Source organism: Puma concolor, chromosome D4, assembly GCF_028749965.1.
Source record: "Puma concolor isolate L17-30 chromosome D4, mPumCon1.1.hap2, whole genome shotgun sequence".
NCBI lineage: Eukaryota > Metazoa > Chordata > Mammalia > Carnivora > Felidae > Puma > Puma concolor.
Window position 1 is genome coordinate 90,252,698 of NC_141679.1, and position 13,279 is coordinate 90,265,976.

A 13,279-nucleotide genomic window follows, 5' to 3' on the forward strand; every position below is an offset into this window, starting at 1 on the left:
CTCCTGTTCTAGAAATCTGACAACTATTTTTACCCGGTTTGGATTTAAACGGCATGCCAGGGGCTCTACCTTAGACTCGTTCTTAGAACCCCGTTTAGAGCCCGCGGCTACAGCGTGTGAAGTGTCAGAACACGAAGAAGCAGCACTCCTCTCGGTGTCCAGCCTATGTGCGGGCCTTTCCTTTCACTCAGCCTTCCCGGGTCGCCGTTAGTTATTGGCAACTGACAGTGGGGATCTGGATCCTAGCTTCAGCTCTCACCAAAGACTCTGAACAAATGACATGGGCAGCTTCTCTAGCCCGGTCGCCCCGTCTCCAGAGTGGAGCGAGCACTGCCTCCCAGAGCCGTGGGGAAGGGACCCTCACAAGTGGACGAGCGGGCTGAAACGGGTGAGGGTCCGTGTGCACGGACAGCACCCTTGGGGTTCAGGTCGCCACGGGACCCTCGCAAGGACCAACGGGGTCCTTCTGGCACCCGGCCAGCCGGACAGTCATGGACGGAGTCAGGGGCACAGCTGCAGCGAGGGGCTGTCACCAATTCTTGGGTCTGAAGCTGGTCCAAGAGCAATGACCATCCAAAATGCCATGAGCGCCGGCAAAACAGCAGCAGGAAGTCTTGAAAGAGAGGAGCAGAAGTGGCTGAGTCGCAGTGGCTGCTTCGGCAAGTCTCCAAGGCCGAGGATCCCCAAGTTCTGGTCTCGGGCCCAACAGACAGCAGCCAGGGCGTTCTGGGTTAGCAGGAAGGAAAATGAGGAAGAAACGGGGTTCTTGGCCACAGCGTGGGACCGGCGTGTCTGATGCATACAAGCGGAGAGGCTACTGTGGCGAGCCGACACCTGGCTGTCACGACGAAACGCGGGGAGCGGGAACGTGGGCGCAGTGGCGGGCGGAAAGGACCACGTGCCTCCCTGCTCCCTGCCTTTGGGTGAACGAACACCCTCCTGGTCAGTCTGGCGTCACAGAGCACCCGCTGCTTGCTGGCTCGGCCCTGAGCTACGTACCAAGGCTGCAAGCACGTAACAAGCCCAGCCCCAGCCTCAGAGGATTTGCGACCTTAAGAAAAAAGAACTTGAGCCTTCCAGAAGAAAGAAAGAATTTCCCAGTGTGGTAAATAAACGTTACTATGATGCCTCCCTTTTTGTTAAACACTGGTTGTGTGCCTTTCACTACATTTCTCGCTCCACATGTGCTCTGCCTTTAACCTTCACGACAATTCGGGGCTCCCGTCACCGAAGAGGAAAGGGCGGCCTACTGATCCGGAGGCGGCACGCTCGGGTCCACCCCGCCAGTAAGGAAAAACAAGGTGGGGAAGGTGACGGGTGCCGCCGGGAAGGGTGGGACACGTGACAGAAGGAAGGATGTGCAGGAGAGCCAGGGAGTCGGCGCCTGGAGAAGGCGGAGGGAGCACAGGGCGTGGGCCGGGGACAGGTGGGCACTGGTAGCTGGTGAGGCCTCAGAAGGCTCTGCAGTGATAAGGGGACACTGCAACCTGGCCAGCGAGAAGGGGGCACGGTGGCAGGAAGGCCAGTGGGGAGGCCACAGGAGCCGTGCGGGGGGCGGGGAGAGGGAAGCAGCGACAGGGCTGGAGGCGAGGGGCTCAGGGCCCAGGCTAGGACGCACAGCAGGGCTTGGTGAGCGGCGGGGCACGTCACAGGTCAACGTGGCGCGTGTGTGGCCGGGGAGGAAAGACCGCTCCTCGCTTCCTGCCTGGGCAGCTCGGGGACGGTGGAAACGTTCCGAGAGACAACAAGGATGGGGGCGGAGGGGCCTGGCTGGGCCTGTGGGGTCTACTTCCTAATCCCAGGGGGACGAGTCCGGGTCTGGCGAGGCGCCCGCACTTGCACCTTGAGGACCCTACTCGACGGTACGGCCCCCAAGAACGGGGCAGTGTACGAGCCCACGACTTCCGGGGTGTGAAACCCCGACAGGCCCCAGAGCCTCCGCAGGCCAGGAAGGACCACGCGACCAAGAGGCCTGGCTCTCCCTGCGACGGCGGGGCTGGGCCACTCTGAGGGAGAGCCTGGCAAGTCTGGCAGGCCAGCGGAACGGAGCCCCAGCCAGGACAGCTGGAGCTCGGAGAGGTACCCCCCGTCCCTGGGCCGCCAGCGTCGCCCACCCCCTCCCCCGCTCTCATCTCTCAAAGTGAGGGAGGTCTACGCAGGTCAGGAAAGCACAGAGGTAAGTCAACATCAGGAAGCGGCAAGGCACAGAGGCTTCCGAGGAAGCCAGGGACTTCTCTCTTCCAGCACAAGGCACACACCGGGCCCAGCCCAGCAAGCCTGAGCTCCTGGCCACTCTCCCCCCCTTCCCCACTCCACCGTCTGTCCTCCGCACTTTCACTTCCTGTCTGCTCGCCAGATCGCTCTTTCAGCCCACGGTCTCTGTGACAGCCGCTGGGCTGCCGTTCAAGGCAGCAAAGGCGAGAGACAAAGGCACTCGTGGGACTTCAGGGGCCTCCACGTGTCTCAGGGAGTGGGCCCTCGCCGTCTCACTGTGAGGGGAAGGCACGGCAGAGGAACACGGTCCACGAAGCAGGCCTTCCAGTGAAAGCATTTGTGCCGACGTGCAAAAACCTGGGTTCAACACCTCAGAGACTCACTCTGCCCAGGACGGGACACCAGCTGCTCTGCCCACCCTCCCCCGTCCTTTTTCACTGAAGTCTTAGAGACGATACGCACTGGATGTTCTTACCCTAAAAAGGTTTCAAATAAATGACAGTTATCATGGGCCCCTCTCAAGTTCTCCTCAAAACCTGGGTCTCTCAGCAGTTTTACTTCCAGAATCATTCCGGAAGCCAAGATGGTAAAGAAGCATTTCAACACATTCCCAGCACCTGAGTCCATCTTCTAGGGGTAAAATACCTGCGCCTTGCAGTCAGCGGAGAAGGGCTGTACCAGAAACCAGTCTGGGGGTGGAGGAAGGTGACTGTTCTAACGTCAACATTTCAAGCCCTGAAGGGCACTGGCAACCCTGATGGCTGCTGGGAGGTTTTCAACACCCTGGTCGAGGGTCAAGTGCATATAGACCCGATCCAACTTTTAAGATCCTTTTTAAAGTCACAAGACCAGCGTTCAGAGGCAAAGCCGAAGCAAGCCAGAGGAGGGACCTGGGGATTCAGTGCAGAGCGGAGAGGGCTGCCGCCGGAAGGACTGGAGGCGGAGGGCGGGCGGCCAGCATGGTGGGGCTGCAGGAAGGACAGGGCAGGCAGCCCGGGGGGGTACCAGCAACCGAGAGAGAGACTCTGGGGACAGAAAGGGAGGACCCCACTATCAGGTCAGAGAGCTGTCTGTAAGAAGGCACATCACTGAAGTGCCTTCCGGGGCCAGCTACATTGCCAAGGCCCGGCGGAATCCTATCAGGAACGGGAACCCGGCCCCCCTGCGCCTGGCTCTCCACATCCTTCCTGGCTCTCACTCGCTCACTCCTCATATCCCCGAACACCTTCCTCTATCTAACAGCCCAGAGACCACATGCCTGTCTGGGTAGATGTCCAAGTTTCAGGACGCAGCACGAGCTGGGCAGGACGGGAAGTCTGTGGACTGGGAGCGAAGGCTTCTGTGGGACGAGAGCTGGGCAGACACAGTGGAAGATGCCAGGAAGAGTGTGAGCACCCCCTGGCGTGGCCCCCAAGGGCCATGCTCAGGAAGGAGCCTCGGGGGAAAAGGTCCGTTGCAGTGAAGGTGTGCGACGCTAAGCACACGGGGGAGGGCCGGCTTGCTCACTACCCTTCAGCCAGCTGCCCCATAACCTCACTCCTTGAGCGCTTACACCTGCGGTGACCTTCCAGAATGCATAGGAGGCCCCCACCCTCCAGGCAGGATAGAACATCCGTGGCGTGGAACATCTTGGACTTGTTTTCCCTGACCTTTGCCCTTTATCTCCCGGAAATCCTAACTGTCCTTCAGGCAACGGCCCAAGTGCCACCTTTCCCAGGAGGCTCTGTCCTTGTCCCGGCTCCACGGCCCCGACAGTTCCCACGACAGCCTGTGACTCTATCGGGCTTACGCACACCCTGGCTCACAAGCACGAGCCTCTTCCATGCTTGTACTCTGCCCACCGAAAGGCAAGCGCTTGTCGAGGGTGACGGGGCCTCTGAGCCGCTGCGGATCCCTGCACGAGGAGAATCCCTGCGCTCGCTGAGTTAAACTCAACCCGGAACACCAGGAAGAGCGAACAAGAGGCTTTTTCAGCCCCCGTTTCAATTACGCTTGGTCAATGCAGCCGTCCTGCTCCAATTCAAGAATCTTTTGGTAGGAGTAACAGGTCGCTGACAGGGTGAGGGGTCTTCGGGTTTGACAACTGCTGTACCCCTAAATGGCGTCCCTTCAGAATTCTGTGGTGGACTGACGACAGAGGCCCAGGAGAGACAGAGCGAGGAGATTTGGGAATAACGGGCCGCTCTGAGCGCCACCCAAAGCCCTCCACTTGGGCTCATCTCAGAAGGCAAGTAGGAAATACACAAAGATGTTGGCCTTGCAATACACCACCACTTTGAGGGGGAGGGGGTCAGCGTGCCAGATGTCAAACGTTCCAAACCTTCAGGCCATTACTAACAGCTCTGGAGGCGGGAGTAGGGTGGGGGACTTTCCCTTTCGGAAATAAAGCACCTTTAGTAGTTCATTCCCTTGGGTTCTGCTGCGGAGTTGGTACGCAGAATGTGGTCTTTCTGATGCGAGGTGTCTGGGGACTTCCCTACGTCCCGGGGCTGGAAACTGGGACATACTCAAGCCCAGGCTTCATTAAAATGCCCTCAAACTTTCATCAACTCCGGAGTAAACAGAGCAGCTCACTGACAGCCCCCTAAGCCCAAACCATTCAAAAGGGACATTGTGGACGCTTTCTTAGGATAACTCACACTTTCCTTCTGTTCACAGAGGGGAAAAAACGGTCAAGAGCTGGATTGTCTAAAGGCCAAGTTCTGCACGATTTGTGAAAGAAACTCGCCAGAAGTGCCTGCTGAGGAAACAGAGGGCGTCTGTGTGCCAGGGCAGGGCCGGGAGGAGGCAGGGAGGCTGTGTGGCCTTTCCATAGCAAGCACAGGGCCGCCGAGGGCTCTCAAGAGTTAGGCCCCAGCACCCAAAAGAACAGTGCATTCCTCACCGCAGGCAGGACCATCTCGACCCGGGCCCTGGATAGGTGGTTCCCAAAGACGGAAACCAGACAGGACCACACTGGGAACCTGAGCTTCGGTAGGTCTCTCTCTGAGAGTCACCAGGTCAACCTCACTGGTCTTAGAGGGAAAAGGAAGTCCATTTGGGTTGACCATGAGGTTAAGTCATCCGTCCAAGCTCTCATGCGCAGGATTAGGACAGAGCGGAGACTAGAATCCAGAGCTCTGAGAGCAAGCGCTATGATAGTACATCTCTAAGCTTACCACGTGCCTGGCAGTTTCCTATGATTTTACTTACTCCCTACAATCACAAAAGAAGAGACGAGTAAAAGCATAACCTCAATGGAAAGAAGTGAAGGCCAAGAAGAGTAGGTAAATTACCCAAAGGCAGAACTGATTTTAAGGAGGACCCAGACGAACCCCTGTCCGTGTTCTATCCCTGCTGCTCAGTCCCATTTCAACAAATTAAATGCAGAACTGTAGCTTTTTCGGTTCCTGGACAGATGGAGATTCCAGCAAAAGACGACAGACCGGCACCGTGCCTCCTCCAGTGTCAGGGTCCCCTAAGTTTCAGAAGTAAACCGTTCACAGCAATGGCTGCACCCATTCCCCTCCTCTGTTCACGTCTGTCCCTCTGCAACATGATCTGCTGGAACGCCCCCGCCCCCCCCCGCCCCCCCGCAAGAGGCCGAGTGTACCTCCCGACTCCCCGAATCCAGACCGGCCCCGTGATTCAACCAAGAGAATGCAAGAAAGTGACAGGGTGCCAATTCCGAGCCTAGGCCTTAAGATACCTCGCGTGCTTCCGTTTGCTCCCTTGGAGCCCCGCCAGCTGCCACAGGAGCAAGCCCGGGCTAGCCTCACGGAGGCTAGCGGGTCATGAGGACCACAAATCAGCCCGCGGTCCTGGCTGAGGTTCCGGAGAGATTAGCTAGGTCAGCCAAAATCAGATCAGCAGTCAGCCTACTGACCTGTGTCCTAAGCAATGCCAAGTGGTTACCGTCATCTTAGGCCACTGAGTTCTGGAATGGCCTGTCACACAGGGTCCCCAGACTCAGACTCAAACTCCGTCACAGCCTGGTGAAGCCTGCTCTCTCTGGCCTTGCTTCCTGTGCAAAGACTACTTCTTCTTCAACACAGAACACTTACAGGGCTGACCCAAGGCCCAAGGGAGATCAAAATAAAAAGGCCAAAACACTCTGCCAGTTTACGCCTGAGCAGTGGGGCTCAGAGCGGGGCTCCCAACGTTCCCCCATCCCCACCCCCACCTCATCCACCCCAACACTTCACACAGTCCTTAGGCCCCAGAGAGCCAACCGCGCACGCCCCTTCCCCCTTGTGCAGGGTCTGCAGGAGGACAGAGTCCGGCCTGGGTGGCAGCACACACATCAGCAGGCACAGGCGACAAACGAAAGATCGCACTCACGTTTCTGAGAAAGAGCAGCGGGGAGCGACTCACCGAGGGCACGGGCAAGTTGCCGTGCCGGCTGAGAAAGGAGTTAGAGACGGACACACTGATGCCCTGAGTGGCACTGCCGTCCTCGGGGGTGAAGGCCACTTTAGTTTGCTGGACACAGTAGGAGACAGAGGAGAAGGAAGAAGCAGCATAGGAGGCCTGCTGGACAGAAGGGACGAGAGAGAAGACAGGGAAGGAGGGAGAAAAGCAGAGAACGGTCAGGCAGGTATACGAGAAGCATACCTAGGCTGCTACCTAAGTCTGCTCGGACACTCTGGAGAGGGACGGCTTCTCCGCTCAGCTTAGGAATCAAAGACGCCTGCTGAGGGCTACCCGGATGAGAGGGTGCCCTCCTTCACCTCCTCGTGACAGATTTAAAAAGCGAACTTCCGTACAAGTCGCATCCGCTGGAAGTGGTTGTAAGGTACAAGGAGGCCAAGAGGGCCTGGAGCCCCATGGACCTGGCTCTGAATCCCGTTTCTTCCACTTACTACTCAGGACCTCTTCCTCCTCCGTGGGAGCAGCCCAGGCAGTCATCATGCTCCAGTGGAGTGCGTGCACTCCTGGGACCAGGCCATCCAGCTCTGAACCTGGGCCTCACTGTTCGTGACCTGCGTGGCCTCGGGCATTATTTAAAACTCTCTGTGCCTCAGGTTCATCATCCGTAAAGCGGGGACAACGCTGTCCGGGACCACGTATGTGTCAGGCACTCGACTGTGACTGCCACACTGTACGTGGGCTGACGGGCACAGTGATCACTACTGTTTTGCTGGTAAAACGGAGAGAGTCCTCCCTGCACCTGCATTTGAGAGCGGGCACGCCAAGCAGCCGGCACAGGGCACGTCACATGCCGTGTCGGGGCTTCAGCCACAGTTGGGCTCGGTCCCCGCCATCTTCTACTTCCAGCAGTGGGTAGGCTCCAGTTAAGTCACTCTGGCTTTCTCAGCCTCAGTTTACTTAACACGGGGGTGATAGAGGCTGTGGAGAGGATCATGGGAAACCAGATAGAAGCCCCAGTGCTGACATAGGGAGGCGTTCAGCCAAGCGTCTGCCCTGCCAGCATGGTGAGGTGCTCCGCGGGTGCTCCCAGACGGGCTCTGGTTCCAAGCGTGCTCACTAGGGATGTGTGTGAAGCCTGTGGGCTCCACAGTGCGGAGAAGATGCCAAGGGGCACCTGTGGACACTGGCAGGAGGGGCCGAGACTGTCTCAGATCTCCATGAAATCTGGTTCGGCTGCTCAACCAAACATTTTAGGTTAGGGGTCCATGCGGCAGGCATTTCTATTTCCATGGTAAAGATCCCTTTTTGAAACGTTTTCAGAGTAATTCAGATTCACATTGGGGCACATCTGGGTGTTCGTGGGGGTGGGCAGGGTGGGTGAAGGACTGAGACCCTGAGTCTGAGCCGTGAGACACGGCTAGACAGTGGCAGGCCAAGAACCCAGGGCGGGTGCTGCCTTTCCTCTGACAGACCGAGCTGTCTCCCAACAGGCTAGGCGTGCTCCTGCCTTGTCGGCCCCTGAGCTCACTTGAACGTGGGCTCAGGGACCCTGCGGGCGGGGGCTCGGGGAGTGACCTGGGGACGTTGGTTGTCCACTCAGCAGTTGCCTCCCAGCAAGGGAAGGGTGGCACCTTTGTGTACCCTCAGGACAGACGAAAGATGGCCAGCTAGCCGGTCACCTCTGCGGTGGAAACACCACCAGGCTGGCCAGCCCATGACCAAAACGGCACGTGCAGCTCTGAACAAGAATCCCCTTCGGAGGTGCACTCCTCCCGGAAAGCACGGCCGGATGAGATGCCTGGATGCTACAACCTGACCACAGTCCACGTGGTTAGGAAACCGGCAGCAGGGAGAACAGGGTTCAGAGGCGGGCAGCAGGCACACCCCCCCTGCCCGGTCCCGGAATCTCACATGCTGCCCACGCAGGACAGCCGGCCTTCTGCGCCGACTGGGGCTTCATTACCTATAGGGAATCCTCACACAGGAGTGTTTTCAGGGGAGGAGGGGCACCGTGCTTGGGACACAGAACGGCTCTGTTTACGGCCATCGTGCTTCAATAGGGCTTGTTTCCACGGGGCCATCCCTGGCCAGGGTGGGGTGTAAGTCACCCTGTGTAGCGAGGCCATTATGTAAATCAAGTTCACAGATGGCCGTGCACAGACCATGCCCTGTGCTTTGATGGAGTCCCTCCTTTCTGGGAGGTCTATAGTGGAGCCAAAGAAGAGAGGAAAAAACACGAGACCGTCGGCAGAGAAAGCAAACATTCTGAGCACAAGCCAGGCCCAGCTGCAGGGGCGGCAATGGAAGCGAGGGCGCCACCACCCCCGGGGCGGGGAGGCCGAGGAGCAGGCCCGTGAGCCGGCCAGGAGGAAGTGAGAGCGCCACGTGGCACCCGGCGCGGCACGCACGGCACGCACGGCCCGGGCCCCGGAAGCAGAGCGCGGCTTACCAACTGCCGCTGCTTGGGAGGCAGGGCGGGGGGCGGGGCCAGCTCCTGCGGGGCCTCGGCGCTGAAGGAGTCGTTGAAGCCGTACACCTCCATGAGGAGCTTGTTCTTCTGCTGGTAGATGTGCTCGTTCTGCGGCGTCTGGTAGAACACGGACGGCTGCGGCTCCGAGTAGTCCTCCAGCAGCTGCATGTAGGCCAGCACTGCGAGACGGAGAGCGGGCGGGGCCCTGGCCGTGAGCGGGGGTCCCCCGCCAGCGCGCCCCCTCCGCACCCCGACCCGTCCCCGCGGGCCCGCCACACCAGGCCAGGAGCTTTGGAAACACGACAAGAGGGAGCCCTACTGAAACCGTGGCTCGGGCCGAGGCCGGCGCGACCCTGCAGGCTGGGTGACCCACGTGTGGCGCTCTGGTGGAGCCGGTGACAGCGGGGAGGCCGGGCGTGTGGGGGCAGGGACACGCGCGAACTCCATGTACTTCCCGCTCAGTGTCGCTGAGCTCTAAGAAATAAAGCCTCTTTTTTAAAAAGCATCTTGGGGCGCCTGGGTGGCTTAGTCGGTTGGGCGGCCGACTTCGGCTCAGGTCATGATCTCGCGGTCCGTGAGTTCGAGCCCCGCGTCGGGCTCTGTGCTGACAGCTCAGAGCCTGGTGCCTGTTTCGGATTCTGTGTCTCCCTCTCTCTGACCCTCCCCCGTTCATGCTCTGTCTCTCTATCTCAAAAATAAATAGAAACGTTAAAAAAAAATTAAAAAAATAAAAAAGCATCTTGGGGCCCCCACCTCCCTGCTGACAAGCCCTGGGGGTCTCTGGCCCTGTTCCCCCCCTCCCCCCCCCCAGGTACGCACTCCTCCTCCGGCACCTGGGACACCCGGGACGTGTGCACATGCTGTTCCCTGCTCTTCCCAGTCCTGCCGGGCACATTCCTCCCTCGCTCGTGGCTCGGCGTCCCCAGGGGCTCCTCGCCAGTCGCTTGCTCGGCAGCCCCACCTTCTCCCCCTTGTGGCCACTCAGCCCTTCCCACAGCGTGTCCTGAGCCGTCTGCGGGACTGTCCCAGGAGCACCAACGCCTCGGGCACCGGCTCAGCTGCCGGGGCCTCACAGGGGCCAGCAAACAAATCCTCTGCCCACCTGAGGCCTACACCCTCCCACAAGGCAGGAGACAGACCCGGAGAGAGGCGCCCGGGGGGGTGGACAGCAGAGCGGGCTGGTGGCGGGCGCTTCTCCCGAGCACGGATGAGCCACGTGAAGGACTTCTGCACTGAGCCTGCAGGCCAGCAAAGGCCGAGGCCGGGCCCAGGGTGCGGTGAGCAGAGCAGAGCCAGCAAGGGGAGACTGGAAGGAGTGAGGCAGTCGCCTGGGGGGGGGGGGGGTCACGAGAGGCTGTGGGAAAGGGGCAGGGATGCCGTGGGGACGAGGACCAACAAGGGCTCTCCTCGGGGCCTGCCCACGGCCGCTTTGTCTTGAGAAAACAACGCGGGGCTTCTGTGGTGGTTCGGGCGAAAGACTGCGGGGTGGGCGGAGGCGGGGAGAGTGGTTTGATGCAGGATACACTTTTAAAGCTGATGTAACAGGGCTTACTGCCTCCCACTCGAGTTGAAGCCCCTGGAGGGCAGGGACCATAAGGGTCCGCCGGGTCCACGGCTGCATCGTCAGCACGTGACACGCCGCAGATGTCCACAGATATTTGCAGAATGAATGAGTGAAGGAAACACGTGTCCTCCGTCCCGGCTGAGTCCCTGCTAAACCAGGCGGCGGCCCCGGGGTGGGTCTTGTAACGCACCCACTGGGTAAACAAGTAACAGCCGCTAAACTCCGCTCCCCCCCTTCCAGCCCAGAGGCCACAGAACGTTCTCGGGCGAGAGACAAACTGCAAAGAAAGACGTGTTTGAATTCAAATGCGTGCGTCCTCTCCTCCCTAAACATCCTTCCAGAAACCCCAGCCCTTGCCGCCCTGCCACTTGCCATCAAGCGGCCGCTTCACGGTGGCACAGCCCATAGCTGTGCGGCCGCCCAGGGACAGGCTCCCTCGCCTGAGCCGTGCGGCATCACCGGAGCGGCCCCGGCAGCAGACACCAGCAGGGGCCTCACCCACGCGGGGAGGCGAGACGTCTCAGGGACCCGTCCTCACAGGCGCCCTCTCCTGAGGCAGGCGCAGAGGCCTCGGCCCTCGGGTGCGAGCATCAGTATGCGCCTCGCTCCTGACTTTTCGGGTGATCCAAGCCCCACCTCCAGAGCCAGGCCCTTCTGACGACTCCACGGGTTCGGGAAAGCGACCGTCTGGACCTGTGTCCAGCCTTCTGGCATCCTCAGGAAGGCCTTCTCCGATCCCCGTCTCTCTGTGGGACTAGAACCTGCGCGTGACACTCCCCATGGCAAAGTCTGGGTCAAGGCCGGCCCGGAATGCAGTACTGCCTTTCTCTTCTCTCGGCAGTGGAGGAAGCTCCTGAGAGCAGGGGATCCCCGGCCAACACCAACACGCCCATGGCTGAAGGGCAGGTGCTGTTATGCCTCCTTGATTCACGAGTTAGGAACGAGGGCCGATCAACGTACTTACGGGGCCGCTGTGCACGCGCCAGGGGGGAACCGGTGACGACGGGAGCTGGGAAGGAAAAGCGTCCAGGTTTGGAAGCAAGGGAACTTAGGTGCGTGTGTGGCAGGCACGGGGATGCCAGCGAAGGCACCATCTGGAGCTGGGTGCTGTCCTCTTGGGTCATGTCACAAGCGCTATGAGCACCCGCTAGATACCAAGAAAAAGTGGCCAGGACAATTTTGCAGGGCTTAATTCTGTGTTTTCAAATAGTCTCCACATTGAGGGTAGATAGGGAATGCCTCTCTCGGGGGATGTCTTTCTGATGTCCTTCACCAAAAGGGGGATTGAAAAGAACCGGTATAAGGGCCTTCACTCCGACAAGCACTGAGCAGAGCGTGGCTGTAAAACGCGGTACGTAAAGGCAGTCTCGCCCGGAGGGGACAGCTGCCACAAGCGCACCTCACTGTCCCCCTTGAGCCCCGTGAGGCTCTCCTTCCATGCGGCACCAACACCATGAGGCCCCAGAGGAAGACGCAAGCCTCTGAAGGGGACCCCACATGCCTACCGAGTGCCCCCTACAAAGACCGCACACAACCCTCTGTGGCGGACTCAGACGGGAAGCTTCCACAAGACCTGAACTGACGAAGTCCTCGCAGGGACCGGCTAACCAAGCAGAGAAACAGCAGTGAGGCTCGCGACCGGAGGAATAAGGAAGAGGGGTCCGTTTCAAAAGCAGCCCAAGAGCTCAGAGAAGGGGGCAGCGGCATCACTGGAGACGCTCGCAGGCTGGTGCTCCCTGCGGGCACCCAGGGCAGTGATTAGGAAGCCTGTCGGGCACAAGGGGCTCGGGGGGCTGCCCTCAGCAAGAGGGGCCGAGGACCCTAAGGATGTCAGTGCCACCCAAAGGAGGAGGACACTGTGACACCAGCACTGCGTGTGTACGAGCTCGTCCAGCATTAATCACATATAAGGGATGATGTCGATCTCCTCCTTTCTCTCAAAGCAACTGTGCAAGTTTTCCACTGGGGCAAAGCCTGGAACGCCCCAAGGGTCCCCTCAGGGAGTGAGGAGCGGACTAGAGACGAGGGCTGTGCCTCAGGTTTGGGGTCCTTTCACGGGGCACAGAAACGACTCCCAGCTGCCTGGGGGTCACTACTGAAACCCATACGGTCTCCACAAAGGAGGGCCGGTCGCTCTCCTTCTTAGCGCGGGAGGCAGTGCGTGCGCTGTGCTGGGAAAACACAGGCCTGCTCTGAACCCCCTTCTGCCACCCACTTGCCAGGTGATCCTGGCAAGGCTTAGTCCCCCTGCGCTCCCGTTTCTTCATCTATAAAACGGGCGCCAACATCACTGCCTGACCAGGGCGTAAGGACTAAATACGACCGTGCGGGAAGCCTTAACCCAGGTATGCCCCACCTTAAGCTCTTAGTTTTTAAAGGTTTGCAGACACAAGTGCTACAGACACTGATAGAGGAAATAAAGCCTAAAAATAGACGTCTAAATTAACAGAAAGTATTTTCAGCCACCGGAGACCTGAGGCTGCTGGAAAGGCAAGAGCGGACGACTCTCCTTTTCCTCCTCCTCTCTACACCCCTGCGTGCCCTGACCTGCTCTAAGAGCTGAGAAGGTGAGGCCCCTGGCTCCGTGGCCAGGCACCACACATCTGTTGCAGTCTGCATGGATGCAATCCTACCCTGCATTCTGGGTTTGGATAATTTAATGGAAAGGGGAGGGGAGACAA

At 59.4% G+C, this 13,279-nt stretch overlaps 1 protein-coding gene across 14 annotated transcripts in view; it reads right to left on the bottom strand.

The window, feature by feature from the left end:
* RAPGEF1 (Rap guanine nucleotide exchange factor 1) overlaps positions 1 to 13,279 on the bottom strand; it is a 132,143-nt gene that overhangs the window by 25,398 nt on the left and 93,466 nt on the right. For 8 of the 14 annotated variants that reach the window (XM_086684338.1, XM_086684331.1, XM_086684330.1 and 5 more), the window contains 2 exons: positions 9,014 to 9,213; positions 6,568 to 6,726 (listed from right to left, as the gene is read on the bottom strand). In XM_086684338.1, the coding sequence (XP_086540464.1) occupies positions 6,568 to 6,726; positions 9,014 to 9,213 (359 nt within the window). The remainder of the gene's footprint in view (positions 1 to 6,567; positions 6,727 to 9,013; positions 9,214 to 13,279) is intronic. The other 6 variants (XM_086684333.1, XM_086684332.1, XM_086684339.1 and 3 more) reach the window with 2 other exon arrangements.